The following is a 20,392-nucleotide window of genomic DNA, read 5'->3' on the forward strand; positions in this document are numbered from 1 at the left end:
GCACAGAAATCATCAAATCTCTCTGCTTATGTGATCAGATAAAAATTGAAGTCACATGATGCTTTAAATTCAATACATGAAATTGTATACTTAATTATTACTGCAATTAAAACAGTTAAATGATACTCCTCTTACAGCGAAAAGCATCTTCTCTATAAGGACAACACATTGCCAGTATTGCAATGTTTAAAACAGCATGTATTCTCTCCTGAGGCTTCACAGAAGAATACAGCACATGGGGACTAGAGTACATGATCATAGCTCCATTGAAATCAAGCCCTCTAATCTCTGCACTGTTTTGACATGTAAATCAAAATGAAACGCTCGGGGCAAATAAAGCAGTCAGCATCTGTGTTAGCTAGGCTTTGCCTTTCTGCCCTTTTCATGCCAGACATGAGATGCAGTGCACTCCCAGGATTAGCCTTTTCCCAGTGGGCTGATTTACATCGCACCGAATGACCCATAGAAAAGCTTCGTACATTGTAGTAGCTTGTCACATGTGACAGAAACTGCAGGCTTTTCTTTCGACAACAAACATGAAACATTTGCACCTCCAGCATTTTTCATACAATACTATACATGTTAGCAAGTGTACGTGTAAATTTCATAAACTGAGCTCTTCCTTTTTTTTTTAAAATTCATCTTTCCATAGAGTTGTACAGCAAGTGACTGAATAAAACTAAACAATAAAGCTAAAACACATGAAAATTTTGGTCCTGCTGTTCATGCATGGTAAGTAAAAAATAAATGTATAATTGACTAAGGGAGTTGCTGGTTGCAACTGATTTCTACAGCATGTTAGCTGGTGAATAGAAGTGAAAATTCCTAACTTTTTGAATGCCCATGGATTATATAAAGGAAATGATGATTTTCTCTTCATATTTAATTTGCATTAATTATAGTAACTATAATGCTATGGGAGAATGGAAAGATTTTTTTTTTAAATGTATGCTAATGTAGAAATGTTTAACAGTCACCTACTGCAGGGCTGAAGAGAAATCGGGCTCATTTAGTATAAACATAGACTATTTCCTATTTGTGGTAAGTTAGAACAGTTAATTACAGTGTGCATATATTTATTTAGTCATATATAATTTGCACTTAGACAAAGGGTATTTAGGGAATTTATTAGTACATGTCCATTTGTTGATAATCTGGCATAGTTGAAAGCAAAAAGTTCACATATATAATTTAAAGAATGATTTGTTTAAAGGCATAACAGTGTCTTCATTCAGAAATTGGAGGATCTGATTTCTATTGAAATTAGACCTGGTGTCCCACACTTCATGCCAGTGGAGTTGCAATTTGCATATATTTTCAATGTGTGTAACCTTTATTTGCAGTAAGAAAGAATGGCGGAAGAGTCAGAAGACCTAAAAGACTCTGGAAGTCAGAGAATATGGACAGAAACATCCATCAGGAGAGAGAACAGATTTCTTGGTAAATCTCCCAAAGAGATGAAAATGACTGTTGCCAGGTGTAATTCTGCTGAACATTATCAGCTTGTCATATCATTTTATCTAGCCTTGTTCTTGAACTGAAGTAATCTCGCTGCCACTTTAAATTAATCAGAACTCTATGCAATTTTGTCTGTCCATTGAGCACTGCAGAAATGCATAAGGCAGATACTTTTCTCAGATATTTGTTCTTTATTCAGCAATATGAAATGACTGCCTGACTTAAATGCTGCTTAGCAACTGAATCTGTCTTCCAAATGTGCCCTTCTACTGTTTTCATACACATGACTATTCTGCCTCTCATGATACAGTTTCAGGTCGAAGGATGATGTGTGGGGCTACAGCTGTGACAACTAAACACGAAAATGAAGTCAGAGTTCCAGGCATGAGAAGCATAAATGTCACCCCCTCTAACTACAGACACTGAGGGAGAATATGATTTTTAGAGATTGAGCTTTATAGAGAGTGGAGCTGATATGAAAGCTTAAAACACATAAATAGGCCATAGGGAAGATATACTAGACTGAATTGCTAAGGGCCTGATACTCCATTGCCTTGCACCTCATGTGGGCATTTCTACCTGTGGAAATTGGGTCTAAAACACTACCAAATCAGAATGATAACATTATATCCCCATCTAGCACCAATGACTGCACAACAGGTCACACAATGGAGAATCAGGCCAGACTAAAGGTAAGGGATACAATTCCTCAGACTGATCAATTTGTTAGTCAATTAGAATAAAAGTTCCTCAATGATACCTAATATTTCCTTGAAAATAAGTATAAAAGACTTCATTTTTTAAAAATGGCTTCTGAGTTTGGTCCTTTAGTTGATTGTGGGTACAAAATTCCAGACATCGTGAACTGCAGGAGAAAATAAAGAATTTTAAACAACCATCTTCCCATCTGTCCCTGCAAATCAGGTAACTAGAAGAGGTGTCTAAATGCTAGCACTTACTCCCGCATTAATTAAGAGTGCAATTTTGTGGGTGCAAATTAGAGGCCTGGCATAGCCTACTTTTAAATGAGGCCCTTTGATGTTAAAAGTTTGAGAATTACCAATTAATCCCATGGGTTTTACAGCCAAAAGCATCTTCTCTGAAAACACAACACACATAGCCAGTTAATCTCAATAAAGTAAATTACACACTATGTGCAAAAGCCCCTATGGTGAAAAGAAGAACATCATTTTCCATTTTAACTGATTTGGGCCAACAATACCTCATTTAGTCACCTCTCTGCTTTGCTCCATCCCTGGGGAGATCTTTTGTTTATCCCGTTTAATGTTCTGATGTGGTGTTTTGTGCAACAGTGTTCCCACCTGTGAGAAATGAGAAGTGTTATTCTGGTTTCCATCATGGGATATCTTGGATGAAATCCTGGCCACAGTGAAATCAATCAGAGTTTTGCCTTTGACTTCCATGAGGGCAGAATTTCATCCCTTTTGTCTGTGAATGTATATAGTGAGACTGTACTTTCCTTTGGGTGAGGTACACTTTTTAACTTGGCTATACAGCACCAGCCACATCTATCACCACACAGATACACATGCACACGTGTACATACAAAATTTAGTTTCAAGTGTATTTTGTTTCTATGTATGTGTTTCAGATGCAGTGCTGAGCTACCTCATGGGTCCAAGATTTCTGGTTTATACAAGCTGTGCACTTTCTATATGGGTAAGATAAGCTCAGATAAAATTATTGCATTGTAAATGATCAAGAGAAGCCTGATTTGAGAAGCATTTGTATTTCTGGAAGCACTGTAGTATATCTGGAAACAGATATTTAGAAATGGATCAAATTTAAATATTCAGACTGCCCCATTTTCTGTACTTGCATTTATTTAGTTCATTGTATTACTTTATTTTGTGAGGCTAAAATCAAAATAAAGTTTTGCCTCTTTTGTTTGTCAGGGAGATCGAATGTGGCACTTTGCCATGTCTGTATTCCTGATAGAATTGTATGGACATAATCTCCTTCTAACAGCTGTTTTTGGGTTAGTGGTGGCTGGCTCTGTACTGATGTTTGGGGCTTTAATTGGAGATTGGATTGACAGAAAACCAAGAAATAAAGGTAATTGTCTGTGCTGATTTTGATATTTCTAACTAGGAGATGCAAACTCTTGAATATAATTACTATCCATGTGATTCAGTAATACTTTTAAGTGGTATCTTCTTCAGGGTGCTTTAAAAATATTAATAATTTCTTGCACCTTTCCTATGAAGGAGGGAAGCATTATATCATCCTAACTGAACAGAGAAGATAGATTAAGGGTAAAACAGTGCCTAAGTGATATAGAAGCCTAAAGCCAATGCGACTTCCCCAAGGCCAGAGAAGACAAGCTGGGGGTAGGAGTTCCTCTCTAGATCATGCCTCTCAGAATTTGCAAAATGTTAAATAATGTTCCTTATAATTAGCTCTGGTCAGAAAACACAATTTCTGTTCTATAGTGAGAATGAGGTGTCATTCTTTGTCTTTCGTACAAAGCTGAGACATTTCTTATTAGAAAAGTCTGTTCAGGTGGCTGCTAGGGTTTTGTCAGATTGTTTGTATTAAGAGACAGAATTTGTTAGATTCTTTTAAAATTGAGCAGATATATATCAGATCAAGAGCTATTTCATTTTGCAGTTGCTCATGCATCGCTGTTCATTCAGAACTCCTCTGTCACTGCCTGCTGCGTAGTACTGATGTTGGTATTCTCTTACAAAACCGAGATTGAGCAAATGTGGCACGGCTGGTTTACTGTAAGTGTCTAAATGATACTTTGAATATTTCAGTCTTGAGTTCTTTATGTAGGTTAATAATGCTTGTAAAGTATTTGCTTTAATCTTAGAGACTGACTGGGGGCCAGAATATCCTCTGTGCTGTGGCTGTTGTACACAGCACCACCAGCAAAGCAGCCAGAAACCCTGTAGTTGACTATACTGGCTATCCTCACAGAGAGGATCCCATGATAGGGAAGAGCCAATGAAGCAGCTCTTCCTCTCCCTCCATCTCCCCATCCCCCTCCTGCACCCTTGGCTTTGAGTGTAAGGCATGCAGCTGGTGTTTCCTTGTATCCTGGTGAGCCCCAGCTGTTGTATTGGCTTTTTGGAGCTGTTAGCAGCCAGGGCAAGTTAAAGCAGCTCTCAGGAGGACCAGCCTGCCCCAGCAGCTCTCAGGGGGACCCCCATTGCACCTGATCCCACCCTTTAACAAGGCATTTCTTGGCTGGAGCTGAGGATCTGAGCCTTGGTGAATTGAGCATCTTTAACATGTTTCCCTCTAGTGTTCACCTTTGATCTGAGGCAAAATCACCTCTCGATATAATGGTTTAGGGGCAAATTCTGTTTTCATTTACCCCTTAAAATCTAGAGCGACTCCACTGAACACAACAGGTTCACCCTGGCTTTCGGGAGGTTTAACTGAGAACAGAATCTGGCTCATAGCAATCATGGAAAAGAAGCTTTTGCTGCTCAAATTAGCAAAAATGTACTCACTCCTGTGGCAAACTTAACCTGTCCCTGAAAGCTTCCATCCTTATTGAGACTTTGCGTAATGTTCCAGCCAGCAATAGCTGAGTAACCTTGATTCTTGGATTCCAACCTCTGGCTTTTATTCACTTCCAACAAGGTGTTCTGTTATGCAGTGGTAATCATCTTAGCTGATCTGGCAAACCTGGCAAGCACAGCGCTGACAATAACCATTCAGAAAGACTGGATTGTGGTCATCACAGGTGATAACAGAGGCCAACTGGCTGGTGAGCTAGATATGGTTTATGTTCATTTACATAGGAGTCAAAGCTATATTTTATTTAATAGAAGAAGTTACATAGTTACATATTTATTTAGAAACAAATTGCTAATCTCATTCCTTAATAAGAGTCTAAGAAGATTAAATAGAGCTGTGTTCAAAGCAATATCTAATGTTCAGTCCTCTCGGGAGAAATCCTGGTAATGTATAGCTGACAAAAATTTCAGTTTTTCACCAATTTCATAGAATCATAGGATTGGAAGGGACCTCAGGAGATTATCTAGTCCAACCCCCTGCCCAAAGCAGGACCAATTCCAATTTTTGCCCCAAATGCCTAAATGGCCCCTCAAGGATTGAACTCACAACCCTGAGTTTAGCAGGCCAATGCTCAAACCACTACGCTATCCCTCCCCCCTTGGTTTTCTGGTTAATCAGATAAAAAAGAGGACAGTGCTTATTAATAATGAACTTTTATTAACAAAAGTAGCAAAGTTATTTCAGGTGAAGCAACTACTGACACTTGACAACATCTTTTTAGACAGGAGCCTACAGGGCACAATAGGTTAGTTCCACTTGTCTTCTGCTTTGGGAGACCTGATTCAAACCCTGGCACGAATCATAAGTGAAAAGACATATCCAAGTCTCTGTCTGTGTACTTCACACCACACCATGTACTGCAATTAGGCTCTCTTGGAAGTCTCTCTATGGCAGCACCACAGGTCTAGGTTAGGAAGGATTCTTGTAAATCAAGATTAAAGTGCACTGCCAAAGCTGAGCAAGGAAGCATACATGTCTCTCCATCCTCTCCCTGACTCAAACCCCTGTTGTTAGTCCCTGGCTTTCATGAGCACATCTTTATTTGTCCTCCCCACCACGCAATCACTTTATTTTTCATGTGGTCTTATGTAAAATATCTTGCTTCTTTTGAATATCTTAAGTGATAATTTATTATTAATATTACTGGTTGTATCACAGTAGTACTTAGAGGCCCTGAGTGAAATTTGGACTCCATGAGATGCTGTATAAGTATATAGTATGAGACAGTCCCTGCCTGTAGAGCTTTTAGTATTATTAGGCAAACAAAAGGTGGAAGAATTATCACGTCAGTACTGATGCACGCGTGCATCTGTATATATGTAGAGTGAAATGCATTCTGTATTTACACCATGTCTAGGAATGAATGCAGCTATAAGAAGAATGGATCAAGTCATAAATATCTTCGCTCCTCTGTCTGTGGGGCAGGTTATGACCTGGGCCTCTAATGTCATTGGCTGTGGATTTATTCTTGGATGGAACTTGATCTCTCTTCTGGTAGAATTTATATTCCTATCCAGGGTGTATCAACTAGTGCCTCCTTTGGCTGTAAAACCTCAACAGAATGCAGGAGAATATGCTATAGAAAGACAAGTGGAACTTACAGATGTGCCAGGTAAGTAGTGTTCAATAGGAGAACAGCCTCCCACCAACGTTTTAAAAATGTATTACTATTGAAATACAGGCTTGCATCCAAAATGTTGAATTACACATGAAATAATTAGAGTTCTAGAGGGTATCCAATGAGTCAGTCCACAGGAACTGTATGAAGATAATAAAATTACTATAAAAAGAAAAAAGAGAAGCCAAGTAGCAAATATGCGGGGGTCAATTCTCCAAATCCAGGTACTAGGGTGATTTACATACACAACTCACAATGGTGGGTGTGAGAATAACAGAGCCTCCATTGTTTAATACCTTGCCAGGCAGATTTAAAGACAGTTTAATGAATCCATCTGTCTGCATTATGTGCTCGTTGGTATAGAGCACTATCCTGCAGCACATCACTGAACCACTGATACTTATTTAGAATGATGGTTGTCATAGCAATTCAAGACGCTAAAAGAAAAGAAGTCAGTGAAGAATGATTTAATGCATGTAATTCCTAATATTCAGTTTATTTTTGCTACTCTTTCTAAAAGAGTATTGTATCCCCAGTTGTATTGTATCCCCACCATCTTCCTGTTTTAGTGGTTCTCCAAGGGATCAATTCCTGCCTCATTGTACATGGCCATCTCCTACTAATGACAATGGAAATTATGCATTAGTACTGTTGCCCATTTTTGACCTGAACCGCTCATCAAAGTTTGGGGCCCTTCAGATGCACGAGTTGGAGAGAGAAATTGGTGATAGTCAGGTATGCAGTTTTATTTATATACAAAGTCCTGTGTCTCTGAACACAGGAGGAATTGAGTAAATTGAGTAAAAGGATCAGTTTATTACCTTACAGAGTTCAAGTCTCTGTAGCCAACACCAAACCCCAAAGCCTTCTCTCTAGCTTCTTCCAGGGTCACACTGTGCTTACAGGCTCCTGCTTGGCTTTTCTTTCCTTTTTTCCTCTGCCTCTCTCTGTTCTTGTCTGCCATACCAATAATTTGCAGTGTTGTTTCTCACACTCTCATACACACATACCAAAACCAATGCTCATCCCAAAAGCTTCTCAGCAGGTTCACACGCACCTTTTGTTTTCGGTGGGACTCATATTTACAGTGATGTTAACTGAAGAGTGAGTTCACACCCATCAACCTCAGTGGGGTTTTACCCCAACCCATAACGAGGCTTTACCCAGCTCATACCAGGAGACTAGATCACTTATGAGAACAAGATAACTCCTCTGACATCGACCTTACTCACTGGAGCTGAGCCTTACTAATACTAATCATCAGATGCCATATCAATGGGGGGTGAGTCTGTACAGCAGCTAGAGTTGGGACATAATACTTCTTGATGCTTTTAGACATTTTAAGAAAAAAGACAGTAAAATCACAAATTAGGGCATGTCTACACTGCAATCTTAAGTCGACCTGTGTTAGGTCCACACTACCCTCCTTCTGTCGGTGATGTGTGTCCTCCTGGTGACACACTGACTGAAGAGGGGCAGTCTAGGGGGGCTGAGAGCCAGGGATCAGCTCCATGCAGCTCTCCACTAGGAACCCAGCTGCTCTCCAGGCTTCTCACCTCCCTACTCCCAGATGGGAGCAGGGAGAAGCCACCCGGGGTTTCTCACCTCTGGTAGGGAGATCTGTACCTGGTGTCCAGTGGGCTGCATTGTTCCCAATGGGGAGCTGGGACCACAGAGGCAGCAGGGCACCACAGCTGGGCTGTAGCCCAAGCTGGGAGCCTAGGTGACAGCCCAACTTGGAGAAAATCTGTTTTATACTAACCTCCACTCCCCAAGCTCTTGTATGTGATATTCAGGCTAACACGTTGTTCTCACTGAGGAAAAGTCTCCTGTGCAATTGTTCACTCTCTACTATTTCGGACATTCTTTATACATTATTGATGAAGAATTTTTTTTTAAATCCCAAGCAAACCACCTGCAGATGGGCCTCCTGGGCAATTCTGCTACAAATGTGCCTGTTCAGCCCGGTCTACCTGTTAGATCAAGATGGCTACATAGCTCAGGGCTGTGAAAAATTTCATACCCTGACTGCAGAAGTTAGATCGATCTACTAGATGTGGCTAGGTTGATAGAATAATTCTTCCATTGACCTAGCTACCTCCTCCATAGCCACCAAGTTTCTAGCCCAGATCCATCTCCACTCCACCCCTACCTCCCAGGTCCTACCCCTCGCCTCTTCCTGCCCCTGCTCTGCCTCTGCCCCACCTCTTCCTGCCCTATTCCGCCCCCTCCCCTGAATGTTTCTGGCCCTTGCTCCTCCCCCACCTTCCCCCAGTGCTTCCTGCATGCCGCAGAACAGCTGATCATGGTGGGTGGCAGGCGCTGGGGAGATGGGGAGGCGCTGATTGGTGGTGCTGCTGGTGGGTGGGAGGTGCTGACAGAGGGCCTGCCGGTGGGTGCTAAGCACCCGTTTTTTTTCCAGGGATGCTCCCCAAAGTCAGTGCCTATGACCTCCTCTTGGAAAGGTGGATTAACTACCTTGACAGAAAAACCCTTTCTGGCAATATTGGAAGCATCTACACTCAGTGGCACAGCTGCAGTGCCATAGCTGTGCTGCTGTAGCCACTGTAGTGTAGACAAACCCTCTGTTGACTATACTAATGAGAACATACTAGCCATCCACAAGGGTTTTTCCATAAGAAGAGACATCTCTTTGTGTGGGGTGGATGGCAGGAATAGCAGAGGGGGGAGGTGAATGGATGCAGGAGTGGGGGTTGAATAGGAGCAGAGGGGGAGGTGAACAGGAGTCGAGAGATGGGCAGTTAGATAGGAACAGAGGGGGGAGGAGCCAGGGAAGGGGTGGGGAGACTGGATAGGAGTAGAAGGGGAGGGGACAGGAAAGCTGAGGGAGCAGGGTAAGGGGTTGGAGGAGCAGAGGGACACAGATACAGCCTAGGATCACAGTGGTAGAAAGGTCTAACCATTAGAACATGCTCCCCTACAAAACCTGGAATTGAATCCAGGAGTCCCGAGTCTCTACATTATTCTAAGTAGCTGTGAAACCCAATGGCAAAGTGTGTGTCTCATTCTGCACTCTGCCTGTTTCACATAGAGGATAACAGCCTACTATGGCTATTAGTTATTCTATTAGCTCAAGTGGTAGAGGTCCATGCAGTGGGTCTAACGGTTCAAATCATACTGCTGATCCAAGTGGGGGCGGGGGGGGGGGGTTAGTGTGCTTCCACATGATAGAATTTCAGTGTTTTCACTTTTTACTTAGGTTCTGGACATTACATTAAAAAGAAACTATATTAACAGAATGCTAAGGTTGTATAGTTGAGCACAGATTAGGAAATGCCAGAATTAAAATTACCTGGGCAATCTTAATTTGACCGTCTTGTGCGTATGCATTATGATACAGTCTTCAGTGACATGATCACATACTAATTTTTCCTATGGGGATCCCTGCCTCATTTAGTGCACTGGACTGATGGTGCTCTGGGGAAGAATCGGGGCTGTGTATGCAGGAGACTGTTGTCTGTAAGACACCTGTCTTGTTTATTGCAGAAATTGGAAGGTGTGGTAGTGAATGAGGCAGGGATTTTCAGGAGAAGAAAGCATGGTCTTATCTATCTGATTGCCCATCCCCCTGGCATCTGTTCACTGTGCCCTCTGCTCCTATCCACCCCCACACACAGGTTCTGTTCCCACCCTTTCACCCCACCCCGCCTTGGTTAAGACAAGTGAAGAACTTGGAGAACTGGATTCTATCCCTACCTCTGTCCCAGAGTTCCCATGCATGCTGGACAAGTCACCTAAACCAAAATGTTCACAGGTGACCACTAACTGTATGTTCCTAATTTTCTGGATGCCAGCTCCTGAGACCAGGTTTGCAGAAGGGCTCAGCATTCACAGCTGCAACTGGAGATAATTGAGTCTATGCTTTGAATATGTTAAAGTGACAGAAAATGCTAAGTACTCTGAAAAATCATGACCTAGTTGTTTCAAGTGGACACCCAAAAATAGTGGATACTCTAGACAATTTTGGCCTTGATCTCATTGTGTCTGAGTTCCCCATCAGTAAAATGAGGAGGATAATACCTCCTAATCTCACAGGGTTGTTGTGAAGATAAGTGAATTAATGTTTGTGGAGCACTCAGATACTATGGTGAGCGCACTTCAGAAATATCCATGAGAAAATTAATAATGTTGTATCCAGTGCAGCATTTGGATGTGTGTTAAATAAGTCCTTGGACCACACATTGAATGAGGAGGATAAAAAGAAATATTGAATAAACACCCATTTACTGAACAAGGGACTGGATCTTGTGGAAAAAATAGTATGTGATCATGTAATTAAAGACTGTATCATAATGCATATGCACAAGGGGATTGAATTAAGGTTACACTGAAAGCATTAATTCTGGCATTTCTTAACTTTTGAGTGCTTGAGTGCCATCCTTCATATTCTTTTATTGTAGTTATTTTTGTATGACATATGAGATATATATTTATGCACTGAAATATGAGCCCCACAATGACATTTTTACAATCATCTTTCTCACACACAGGGTAATTAGCACTTAGCACTTACATTTTCAAAGTACTCTACAAACATTAATAGTAATTAAACTAACTTACTCTTGATGGATGATATGATCACTTAGATGGAATTAGCTGGAGGTAATTGAAACTGACTATAAATATGAAAATAATTTACATTTTCTGAGAACTGTTATTCTTTCATAGAAAAAAGTATCTCATGCCTTTTAAAAATGAAATACCTTTGATGGGGCAAATAAAACTGCATGTATATTATAGTAGTAGTTGTAGTGCTCTACACGTTCAAAGTTCTTTGTAAGAACTAAATGTCAAATCTTCACGAAAGCCCTAAAAGTTTGAAAATAGTATTATCGCACTTTTATAAATGGGAAATCTGAGAGAAACATAAGTAATTTACCCAGGGACTCAGTATTAGCACCAAAATTATAACTCAAGAGTTTCTGGGTCCTAGTCTTCTCCTCAGCTTATTAGATCATAGTCATCACATTTAGCTCCAGTAACAGAGCTTTAAAACAATCTTAAGAACCAAAATGTGCACAATGAAGTTAACCATGTCTGAGATGTATCTAATTTACATTTAAATCTTTATTTTGTAGTTGTATTGAAACATCATTCTTTTTTTCTAAGCTTGAAATATAGATAAGGATGAACTGGATATTGCATTTCCAGCTAATGTTTCTTTTTTGTGTGTGCAATAAATCCCATAGTGGATCTGGTGCCATTTTGAATGTCTGAACCAAAAGAGTAGTAACAGAGCAAGAAACCTTTGCTTAACAAGTTCCCCTTTAAGTTCATTAGTTCTGATTAAAACTTGATTTCTCTTACCTTACTTTAACTTTATTTTGTGTGTGTGCGTGTGAACGTGTGTGGCAAACAGCCAAACTAGTATGAGATGTTTTGTTCCTCTTTAAAATATTTTGGCTTAACCAATATATAGACAGTGTCAATGGTTTTCTTTCATAATGTAGCTACCGACACAGTAGAGAGACTTGTGATTCAATTTGTCACGCCTCTCTCTGGATAAGATATAAGACTATGCCTGCACCCGAAAAGGTCAAATGAAGTAATTCAGGGCCAATTAATAACAAGTCCACTTTCAACTCCCTTTGTTTTTTGATGCTTTCAAATGCCTTTAATCTTTGCCTTCTAGCAGCTGCTTTGAACAGATCAGTTGGGGTCCACTCTTCCCAAGAAAGCAGGAATTCTTATTACAGCTTACTACACAGTGGAGCAGTTGCCACCAGAATCATTAAAACCTTCTGACTGGTATTTTACAGAGGATCTTCCCATTTGCTCAGCTGTTGTTGAATTCATCAACAAACCTGGGATTCCAGAGGCACCAACAGAGCAGAAATCCAGTCCTGAAATGCAACGCAAGTCAGTCACAAAACTGCCTCTTTGCTTCAGAAAAATGCACAGGATACTGTGTACGTGCAGAGATGGCTGGAAAGCATATTACAGGCAGTCTGTCTTTTTAGCAGGCTTGGGTTTAGCCTTCTTGTACACCACAGTGCTTGGCTTTGACTGTATCACTACAGGGTACGCCTACACGCAAGGGATCAGTGGCTCTCTTCTCAGCATACTCATGGCTCTTTCTGCCTTCTCAGGACTAATGGGCACAATTTTGTTTACTAAGCTAAGGAAGCATTATGGCTTGGCTGTCACAGGAGTTGTATCCAGCCTCCTCCATGTAAGCTGTTTAATGCTGTGTGTGTTTTCAGTCTTTGCCCCCGGCAGTCCTTTTGACTTAGGTATTTTCTCTCTCCTCACAAGTAAGAACTCTTCCTTAAACCACGAGACACTGCAAAAGAAGCAGCTGCATATTTACCCATTCCAAAGAAACATCAACCAACCCATACTGCCAGATCGTTCTTCAATTCATTGGACTAATAATACAATGCTGTTGGACAGCGTGCACGGGGACAATCACCCAGAATCCTATATTTCAATCATTCTCTTGTTCTCAGGAGTGATACTAGCCAGAATTGGTAAGTATACATGCAATTAGCCACCACATGCAGAGTCGCTTCACTGGGTAAATGTTCTGTGAACAAAAACCAGATGTGATGATCTCCTTGTTACATATGGCCCATCATAGTATTGACCATCTCACAGTCTAATATATTTATCCTCACCACACCCCTGTTAGATAGGGAAGTGCTGTTATACCCATTCTAAAGATGGTGTCGGGATTCTGGGTGAAGGTAGGCAGGACTAGTGGCAGGAGCTTAAGAGCCGGGGTCAGAGCCAAGAGTCGAGCTTATAGTCAAAGCCAGAGTCCGAGTCAGGAGACAATATGAGGGTCCGAGCCGGAGGCAGAATCAGGCCGAAGGTCAAGACCAGCTATGAGGGTCAAGACGAGCTATCAAGTTCAGTGTTGGGTTTCTGGTGGGGGGTCAACTGGGAGGCAGAATCCAAGTCAGAGCCAAAGTCAATACCTGGAGACAGTTCAAAAGCAGGGTAGTCATGGCAGCTAGTTAGGGATCCATATTGTTGCCTGGATGCTTCCTAGTGTGCCCCAGGGGCTTATATAAGGTACAGGAGCCAATGTGGGATTGCTAAAACAACTGTCAGTTGGATCACTCGAGGTGGGACTTCCCACGGCATACAGCCTCTGCAAATTGTGGATCACAGGGGTCAGCTAGGTTCCAGCTACTCCCAGGTGGCAGTGTGGGGATGTTGGTTAGCTGGGAGCTCTGCAGGCTCAGGATCAAGTCCTGCTGATCCTTACAGATGGAAAACTGAAACACAAGGACTAGCCCAATGTCACATCAGAAGTCTGTGGCACACCAGGGAATCAAACCATCATCTCCAGCCACCAGGCTAGCACCCTAACCATTGGACAATGCCTTCCTCTTACATGTTAGCAATGCATTAGCTTTTAAATATATATATATATATATATATATATATATATATATATATAGTTGCTACTAATTTACTAATACAGCAACCTTCATAAGTATTAGGGTGTAGTACAAACATATATAACAGGCTTGGAAACAGAAATAACCAGGAACAAAATCTCTCTAATCTAATCTTAAAAACAGAATCATTTGAGCAAATGGATCTTCCATTGGCTTAGAGCCAGTCAAAAAAATCTCTGTACATGAAAGCACAGAAAGTACAACAGCAGTTGTGCCAGATTGCTGTATGCTTAAATATGTAAAAAGCAGAATTAGTAATTAGTACTTAGGTAAGAAAATTCAGATAATTTAATATGAATCTCCTCACAGGTAGCACCATTCCACAAACAAAGGTTTTTAAGGGGTGGGGGCGGGGGCGGGGAGGAGGATGTTGAGGCTTCCAAAGAGATGCCATTTGGAATGAAATCACTTTCTAGTCAATACTTTCAGAAAGATTATCCTGTTTTTCATCAAGTTAATGACTGTATAGGCATAAACATACTTAATTTACTCTAGGGCTGGTGGAAAGCAAGGGCCTCATTAAGGCTGCTTAGCACCTTGGCATAGCAGGCACTAATTTTCAGAGCCTTGTAATTGCATTTCTGTTTCACCATTCGGAACCTTATTTTTAAATATGAATGCAAAGTAGTTGATTGTGTGGTATAGGGATTTTTGTTAAACATAGCAGCCTTATAAACACGATTTTACTACTATGACATCCCAGGGAGCAATCCAGACCAGGGAGAAGTTGTCACCCCTGCCCTGTAACCTACGGTGCCTCACAATGCTTTGCTCCCGTAGCTCCCCACCTGGGCCCCTCACATACAGCCAAACAGCATGCAGGTCACACCCTGAGTGTCTGTGTATAGCTGCATCCTGCCAGTCACACTCTGGTTTCCACCAGCCTTGGTTATCAGTTGCAAGGTGGCCCCAACACACTTGCAGTCCTGAATTTCCCCCGAAAATGTATGTTTTGCACTATCCAGCCTCTCCTGGACAGTTCAGATATTTTAGGTCCATTGCCACTCTAAGGGAATCAATATCCAATATCCAATCAATACTTTAAATGGAGTAACCCACACAGCTCAGTTTAACACAACACTGGATTAATTTTGATTAAGGAATAAAACATATTTATTTAACTACAAGGAGATAAGTTTTAAGTGAGTACAAGTATAAGGCATTCAAGTCAGAAATGATTATAAGAGAAATCAATATAAAACGCTTCCTAGTACTAAAATTTAACAAACTAGACTTGGCTCAAGGTGAAATCCCTTACCACGTTTCCAGTAACATTGCTGATGAAATTCTCAGGCCAGGATCTGCTCCCAAAGTTCAAAGACTATTTCTTTTGTCTTCTTAGGGGTGTGTGTGTTTGTGTGTGTGAGAGAGAGATAACTTGGGGTGTTTTTGTCCCTCACTTTATAGTCCAGTCCCCCTTTCCTGATGTGAGGATGGAATCAGGGAGTGTTGTGGTGAAAGAGGTTCCATGCTGTTGTTTGCTAAAATGTAGATGGATTTGTTACTGCCATCCTTCTTTGCCAAAAAACAGCCACTTGACAGATGATGGCCCATCAATTTTGATGACACATGGCTAGAGGCATCAGCTTGTCATATGTCTTTGAGAAACAGGTTTATCCAGACTAGTCTGGAAAACGTACTTCAGACCTGATTTCAACTTATGTTTATAACTTTACATATAATGTTACTACACAAATTTGATCATGATATTATTGACCAGCAAGTTATTAGTTTTCAAATGATATCACAAGCATATTTTGCACAAAGGTTATTACAATAATGTGTAGGGTGTGAATACAGGGGTGTATTCAGTCACAACTACATTTTGTGTATTCATACTGCATCCATATTGAGATGCCTTTGTATATTCCTTCACTGTCTGTTACCCAGGATTACGTGAACTACTTGTCAATAAAAATGTAATTTTAGTTTCTCTCATGCACATGCCAATTCAGCAAGTTTTTCAACTATTTTATGCAGATAGTACATGTCATTTATGCATTTGAGTCTTCATTAATAGACATCTACCAAAGATTTCTAGTCAGTTTGACTGCCTTTAGCATATCTGTGTTTTAATAAAACAGTTATGTTGCATTCCTAGGATTTCCCCCTGTAATTATTCGTAGGGCTGCTCAGAGGAACAACACTGATCTACATGACAATGACATTTCATGCTACTATTATAGCATTGTTAGCCGACTTAAATTTAGCATTTTCATGGAATCCTAAGTATGCTGCAGGAATAGAAAGGATGGGGGAGAAATAGCATCACAAAGACTATATTTCTCCTATAAATCCTATTTTTACAAGGCGGGGGGGGGAAGAGGAAGTAGGTGACTCAACTGCTCAGCATGCTAGCCTGTCACCACTGGAGGTCTAGCTTCAAATCTTTATTAATTCGTAAGTGAAGAAAGGTAGTCTCATTTCAGGGCCATATTTAGTTTTCATCCACAAAACTATAATTGGTATAAACTGGCAGCCTGTTCAAGAACAGCCCATGATTCAATAGCAAAGCCACTGTAGGTTAGCATTTAGGTATAGCTGTGTGCTGAAGCCTATGGAGATTGTATCATGAAGAATTATCCAGTGAGTCTATTCATGGGGGTTTTTTTCCCACAGTTTAGTGCATTTTTAAATATAAATTCGGTACATCATTACATATTATTTCATATAACAAGTCTTTTTGACTTTGTTTTGATTATGGAAGGATTGGTAACTACTCTACAGTTAAGGTTGAGTTGAGTTTTGAACATAAAGCAAGGATCAACCCTGTATGGTAAACATGCATGTCCTTCTCCCAAATTACAGCACTTGCTCTTTGAGTTCTCTAAAGTTACACATAAATTGGGTAATTAGTTTAGGAATTAAAATTAATTGAAAAAGGGGCTTTTAAGAAATTTAGTGTCAGATCGCTTTTCATTAAAGAAAATGATTTAGTGGTCATTTTTTCCTGTTGTGCATAAATGAAAATTTCTCCTTCATGAGAAGTTGCAGGATACAATAGTTTACTTTAGTTCAGAGACATCCATGAAGAACTACCCTCTTTCAAAATGGCTGACATCTTCTATTGTTCTCAGTAAGACCAAAACTACAGTTGCCCTCAGTTGGTGGCCATTTTGGGAATGGTGTAACTCTCTTGTTCTGCATGGAATTGAGTGTATCGGCCTTCTCGTAGCCTAGGAAGCAATCATCTTCCCTATGGGCAACTGTGCCTTCAGTCCCATTGAGAACATTAGGAGAAGATGGCCATTTTGAAAAAAGGCAATTCTTTCTGACAACTATACTTTAGGATGAGTTACAAGGAAAAATTACCATTAATCAAAAGAAAAAAATCAAGCGCACAAGAACTCAGTGAGTTTTAAGTATATGGAACGTTTGAAGAGTTAATTCGTTTTGGTTGCCCTAATTGTACATTTCTATACTCTATCAAGTTTGGATTTCTTCTACATTTAATCTTCACTGTGAATTTCTTAAGTTTACAGTGCTTGGTTTTGAGATCATTACAACATCTCTTTAATGTAGTTTACCCTAAAGTATTGATATATACTCACAACATTAACTCCATTTTAACATAGATTTTGTCTGGGAATTATACTAAATATGAACACAAAAGTAATAGAAAAGTTACATGAAGGAGGTCTAGAGTTTGACAAAAACAAAGACAGAGCTGAGATGGTCCTTCCATATTTTAACTTGCAGTTTCCCAGTGTAATTCTTTTTATATCACTCATAATGATCTCTACTATCAAGAGAGACTATCATAGAACCTTGCTAATCTGCACTAACAATTAATACCCCCATTACAATTTTTTAGCAAAAAAGGAAATGAGGAAATAATGTATTATGAAATGAACATTTTTATTTTAACAATTGAAATTAATTTCTTACACAAAATGGCAGATTACGTATTATAAGAATTAGTAATGTGAGGCCTCATAAAAGCACCCTCCTATTAATCCTTTCCTAAGAAGGGAGAAGAAACTAGTTTTTGTAGGTACTGTGTAAGGTGTGTGCATTAGAGAAATTCTATGTATTTTTTTTATAATTAAAAAAAAATTATCTTGGGTCCTTCAGATGGGATATAAGAGAACAGAAATATACACGGCTGCTACTCTGAAACCTATAGTTATTCCAGTGATATTACAATGGGTATTTTGAGGTCATTACACTCTTAGCTTTTTCACAATTCTTCCATCATTTAACAGGAGTCACTGGTTTATCATCTGAATACTGGTGGACAGGGCCACAATATGTAGTGTGGCTCAATGGGGTAGCTTGCTGTAGCTCTTCTAATTTGAAATTTAAAGATGGGGGCTGGGAACCCATTAGGGTATTTGGTCCTTTCCCTGCCAATAGTGGACAGCTACTTACAATCCATTTTCTAGTATAATGTTCAATGTAGTTTTAAATGTTTTACATGGATGGGGCTTTCCATTCCCTTAGGAGAATATTATACAATCCAAAGAACAAATTCATGCACAATTTACAGCACTTGAGTTTTACTGTTCTCTTGCAGGTCTTTGGTCATTTGACTTGACTGTGACCCAGCTTCTTCAGGAGAACATTCCAGAATCAGAGCGTGGGATAGTCAATGGTGTGCAGAGCTCTATGAACTACTTGATGGACCTTGTACATTTCATTATGGTTATTCTAGCTCCTCAACCGCAGCAATTTGGGCTGCTGGTGATAATTTCCTTACTGTTTGTGATAACTGGACATGTCATGTATTTTATTGATGCTAAAAAATATAAAATTAAAGAAACTGTGATACCAACAAACTCAGAGAGGAAGCCACAGAATCCCTCTGTCTGAAAATCTCATAATCCTTTATTTTAAAATTATCCTATCGTTCATGGAGTATAGGTTACTTGCATAAAAATGATGACTAAAGTCACCACACTAGCCAAAATGTTCCTCTGTTTCTATTCCCACCCCAAACATACTGCTATATCATAAGAAATAAAGAACAAAATACTAAATGAAAGACTTATTTCAAAACACTTAAAGATTGTGTTTTTTAAAGGACAGTCTCATTTCTGTATCTGCTTAGTTTTACAATCAACTCTTGCAAGGACACACAAAGCTTATTCTCAAGGTTCCAGATGAAAATGACAAGGCAACTATTTTCCCCTTTGTTTTCCATATGTAGAGAACATTAAAACAGAATTCACAATTTGCACATCACAACCTGTCCTTCCTAAGCAAATGATACTGTAGTTATTTTTAACCATCTTTTCCATCACATGAGATGGAGCGACAGGAATGTGTCTTCCTAGATAGTTCGTAGAAACCAATAACTCATTTATAGCCAGCACATTGTGTTAAACTTATCACTAAGAAATACTGTATTTTTTACTTTGGAGTGGCCAAATACTGATCCCTGTATTGCATATAAATATTTTCCCTTTATTTGAAAGGTTCATTGAAGTTGTTATACTAGGTGATTTAGGGTTTTTTGCGGAACCTCTTTCTTTCCTACTTTGATTTTATTTTTGAATGCAAAAAAACTAGCTTAGCATCCAACTGTTCAAAAAAGTTAGTGACTGCATGGGCAATTATTTCTTCACTAAAGCTTTCTTAAATGCAGTTTCTCTTTTTTAAAATAAAGTGATGTTTTCAAAGTTTAAATATGTGGCTGTGTATGTTGGTCTATTGTAATTACTATTGGGGCATAAAATAGAGGATATAAGTATGGTTTCCTATAAAGACTTGTTCATGACATGGAGTTTTCACTCCTTGACAAAGAAGCACAGAGCATCTTATTGGATAGAGCATATGGGAAATGGATGATCTTGGCTGTACTCCTGGCTCTGCCAGTTGCATTCTGGGTAACCGACAAGTCACGTCACCTCTCTGTGCCCATTTCCCCAGCTGTAAAATGGGAAGAATGATATAGACCTGCTTTGTAAAATGCTTTGAGATATATATAATTAATAAGTAAACTATGTGGATTCTCTTTTGTGAATAATATGTGGCTGCTAATACAGTGAGTCACCCACTCCCCCATTAACATCTTTATTTAAACACACACAGCATAACTCTCTCCCTTTGGCAAAGCAGCAGTTGTAAAGTGGGGTTTATCAAGCACCAGAATAATTAGAGTAATAGAGAACTGATGAGGGTACTGTCAGCTATGAACACAAGGGACTAACTGGTACTTTCAGCTACAGTAACTTAAAATAACAAAAATAGCTTCCAGTTCAAGTCTGCCCTCCAGTGGTTTTAAAGGAACACTGCTAATAAATCTTAGTAAAAAGAAAAGGCGTACTTGTGGCACCTTAGAGACTAACAAATTTATTAGAGCATAAGCTTTCGTGAGCTACAGCTCACTTCA

General features: G+C 39.8%; 2 protein-coding genes and 1 long non-coding RNA gene across 5 annotated transcripts in view; 2 read left to right on the forward strand and 1 right to left on the reverse strand.

Moving 5' to 3' along the window:
- LOC122458981 (solute carrier family 40 member 1-like) lies at nt 1-8,368 on the forward strand. Of its 2 annotated transcripts, none has more exons than XM_043509194.1 (6): nt 1-732; nt 1,344-3,138; nt 3,375-3,534; nt 4,090-4,205; nt 5,074-5,200; nt 6,368-8,368. In XM_043509194.1, exons 2-6 carry the CDS (start codon nt 2,914-2,916, stop codon nt 6,628-6,630), a joined length of 891 nt encoding a protein of 296 aa, XP_043365129.1. In that variant the 5' UTR covers nt 1-732; nt 1,344-2,913; the 3' UTR covers nt 6,631-8,368. The 2 variants fall into 2 exon arrangements, with proteins under 2 accessions (XP_043365129.1, XP_043365130.1); XM_043509195.1 differs by having other exon boundaries at nt 1,344-1,440; nt 3,071-3,534.
- A 2,867-nt stretch (nt 8,369-11,235) lies between these two features.
- LOC119850680 (solute carrier family 40 member 1-like) lies at nt 11,236-13,326 on the forward strand. The gene is made up of 2 exons (XM_043507130.1): nt 11,236-11,251; nt 12,298-13,326. The coding sequence occupies exons 1-2, from the start codon at nt 11,236-11,238 to the stop codon at nt 13,137-13,139; spliced, it is 858 nt and encodes a 285-aa protein (XP_043363065.1). The 3' UTR covers nt 13,140-13,326.
- Nucleotides 13,327-15,147: 1,821 nt separating this feature from the next.
- Nucleotides 15,148-20,392, reverse strand: part of LOC119851077 — a 35,070-nt gene continuing 29,825 nt past the window's right edge. For both annotated transcript variants that reach the window (XR_006279368.1, XR_006279369.1), the window contains one exon: nt 15,148-19,929. This is a non-coding gene — a long non-coding RNA (uncharacterized LOC119851077). The remainder of the gene's footprint in view (nt 19,930-20,392) is intronic.

This window comes from Dermochelys coriacea, chromosome 2, assembly GCF_009764565.3.
Source record: "Dermochelys coriacea isolate rDerCor1 chromosome 2, rDerCor1.pri.v4, whole genome shotgun sequence".
NCBI lineage: Eukaryota > Metazoa > Chordata > Testudines > Dermochelyidae > Dermochelys > Dermochelys coriacea.

Bases quoted from the DNA above. Each gene is read 5' to 3' on its own strand.
- LOC122458981 (XM_043509194.1), top strand. From the start codon at position 2,914: ATGTATATAGTGAGACTGTACTTTCCTTTGGGTGAGGTACACTTTTTA. The intron at 3,139-3,374 runs GTAAGATAAGCT...TTTGTTTGTCAG, and splicing joins GCTGTGCACTTTCTATATGG to GGAGATCGAATGTGGCACTT. The intron at 3,535-4,089 runs GTAATTGTCTGT...TTCATTTTGCAG, and splicing joins CAGAAAACCAAGAAATAAAG to TTGCTCATGCATCGCTGTTC.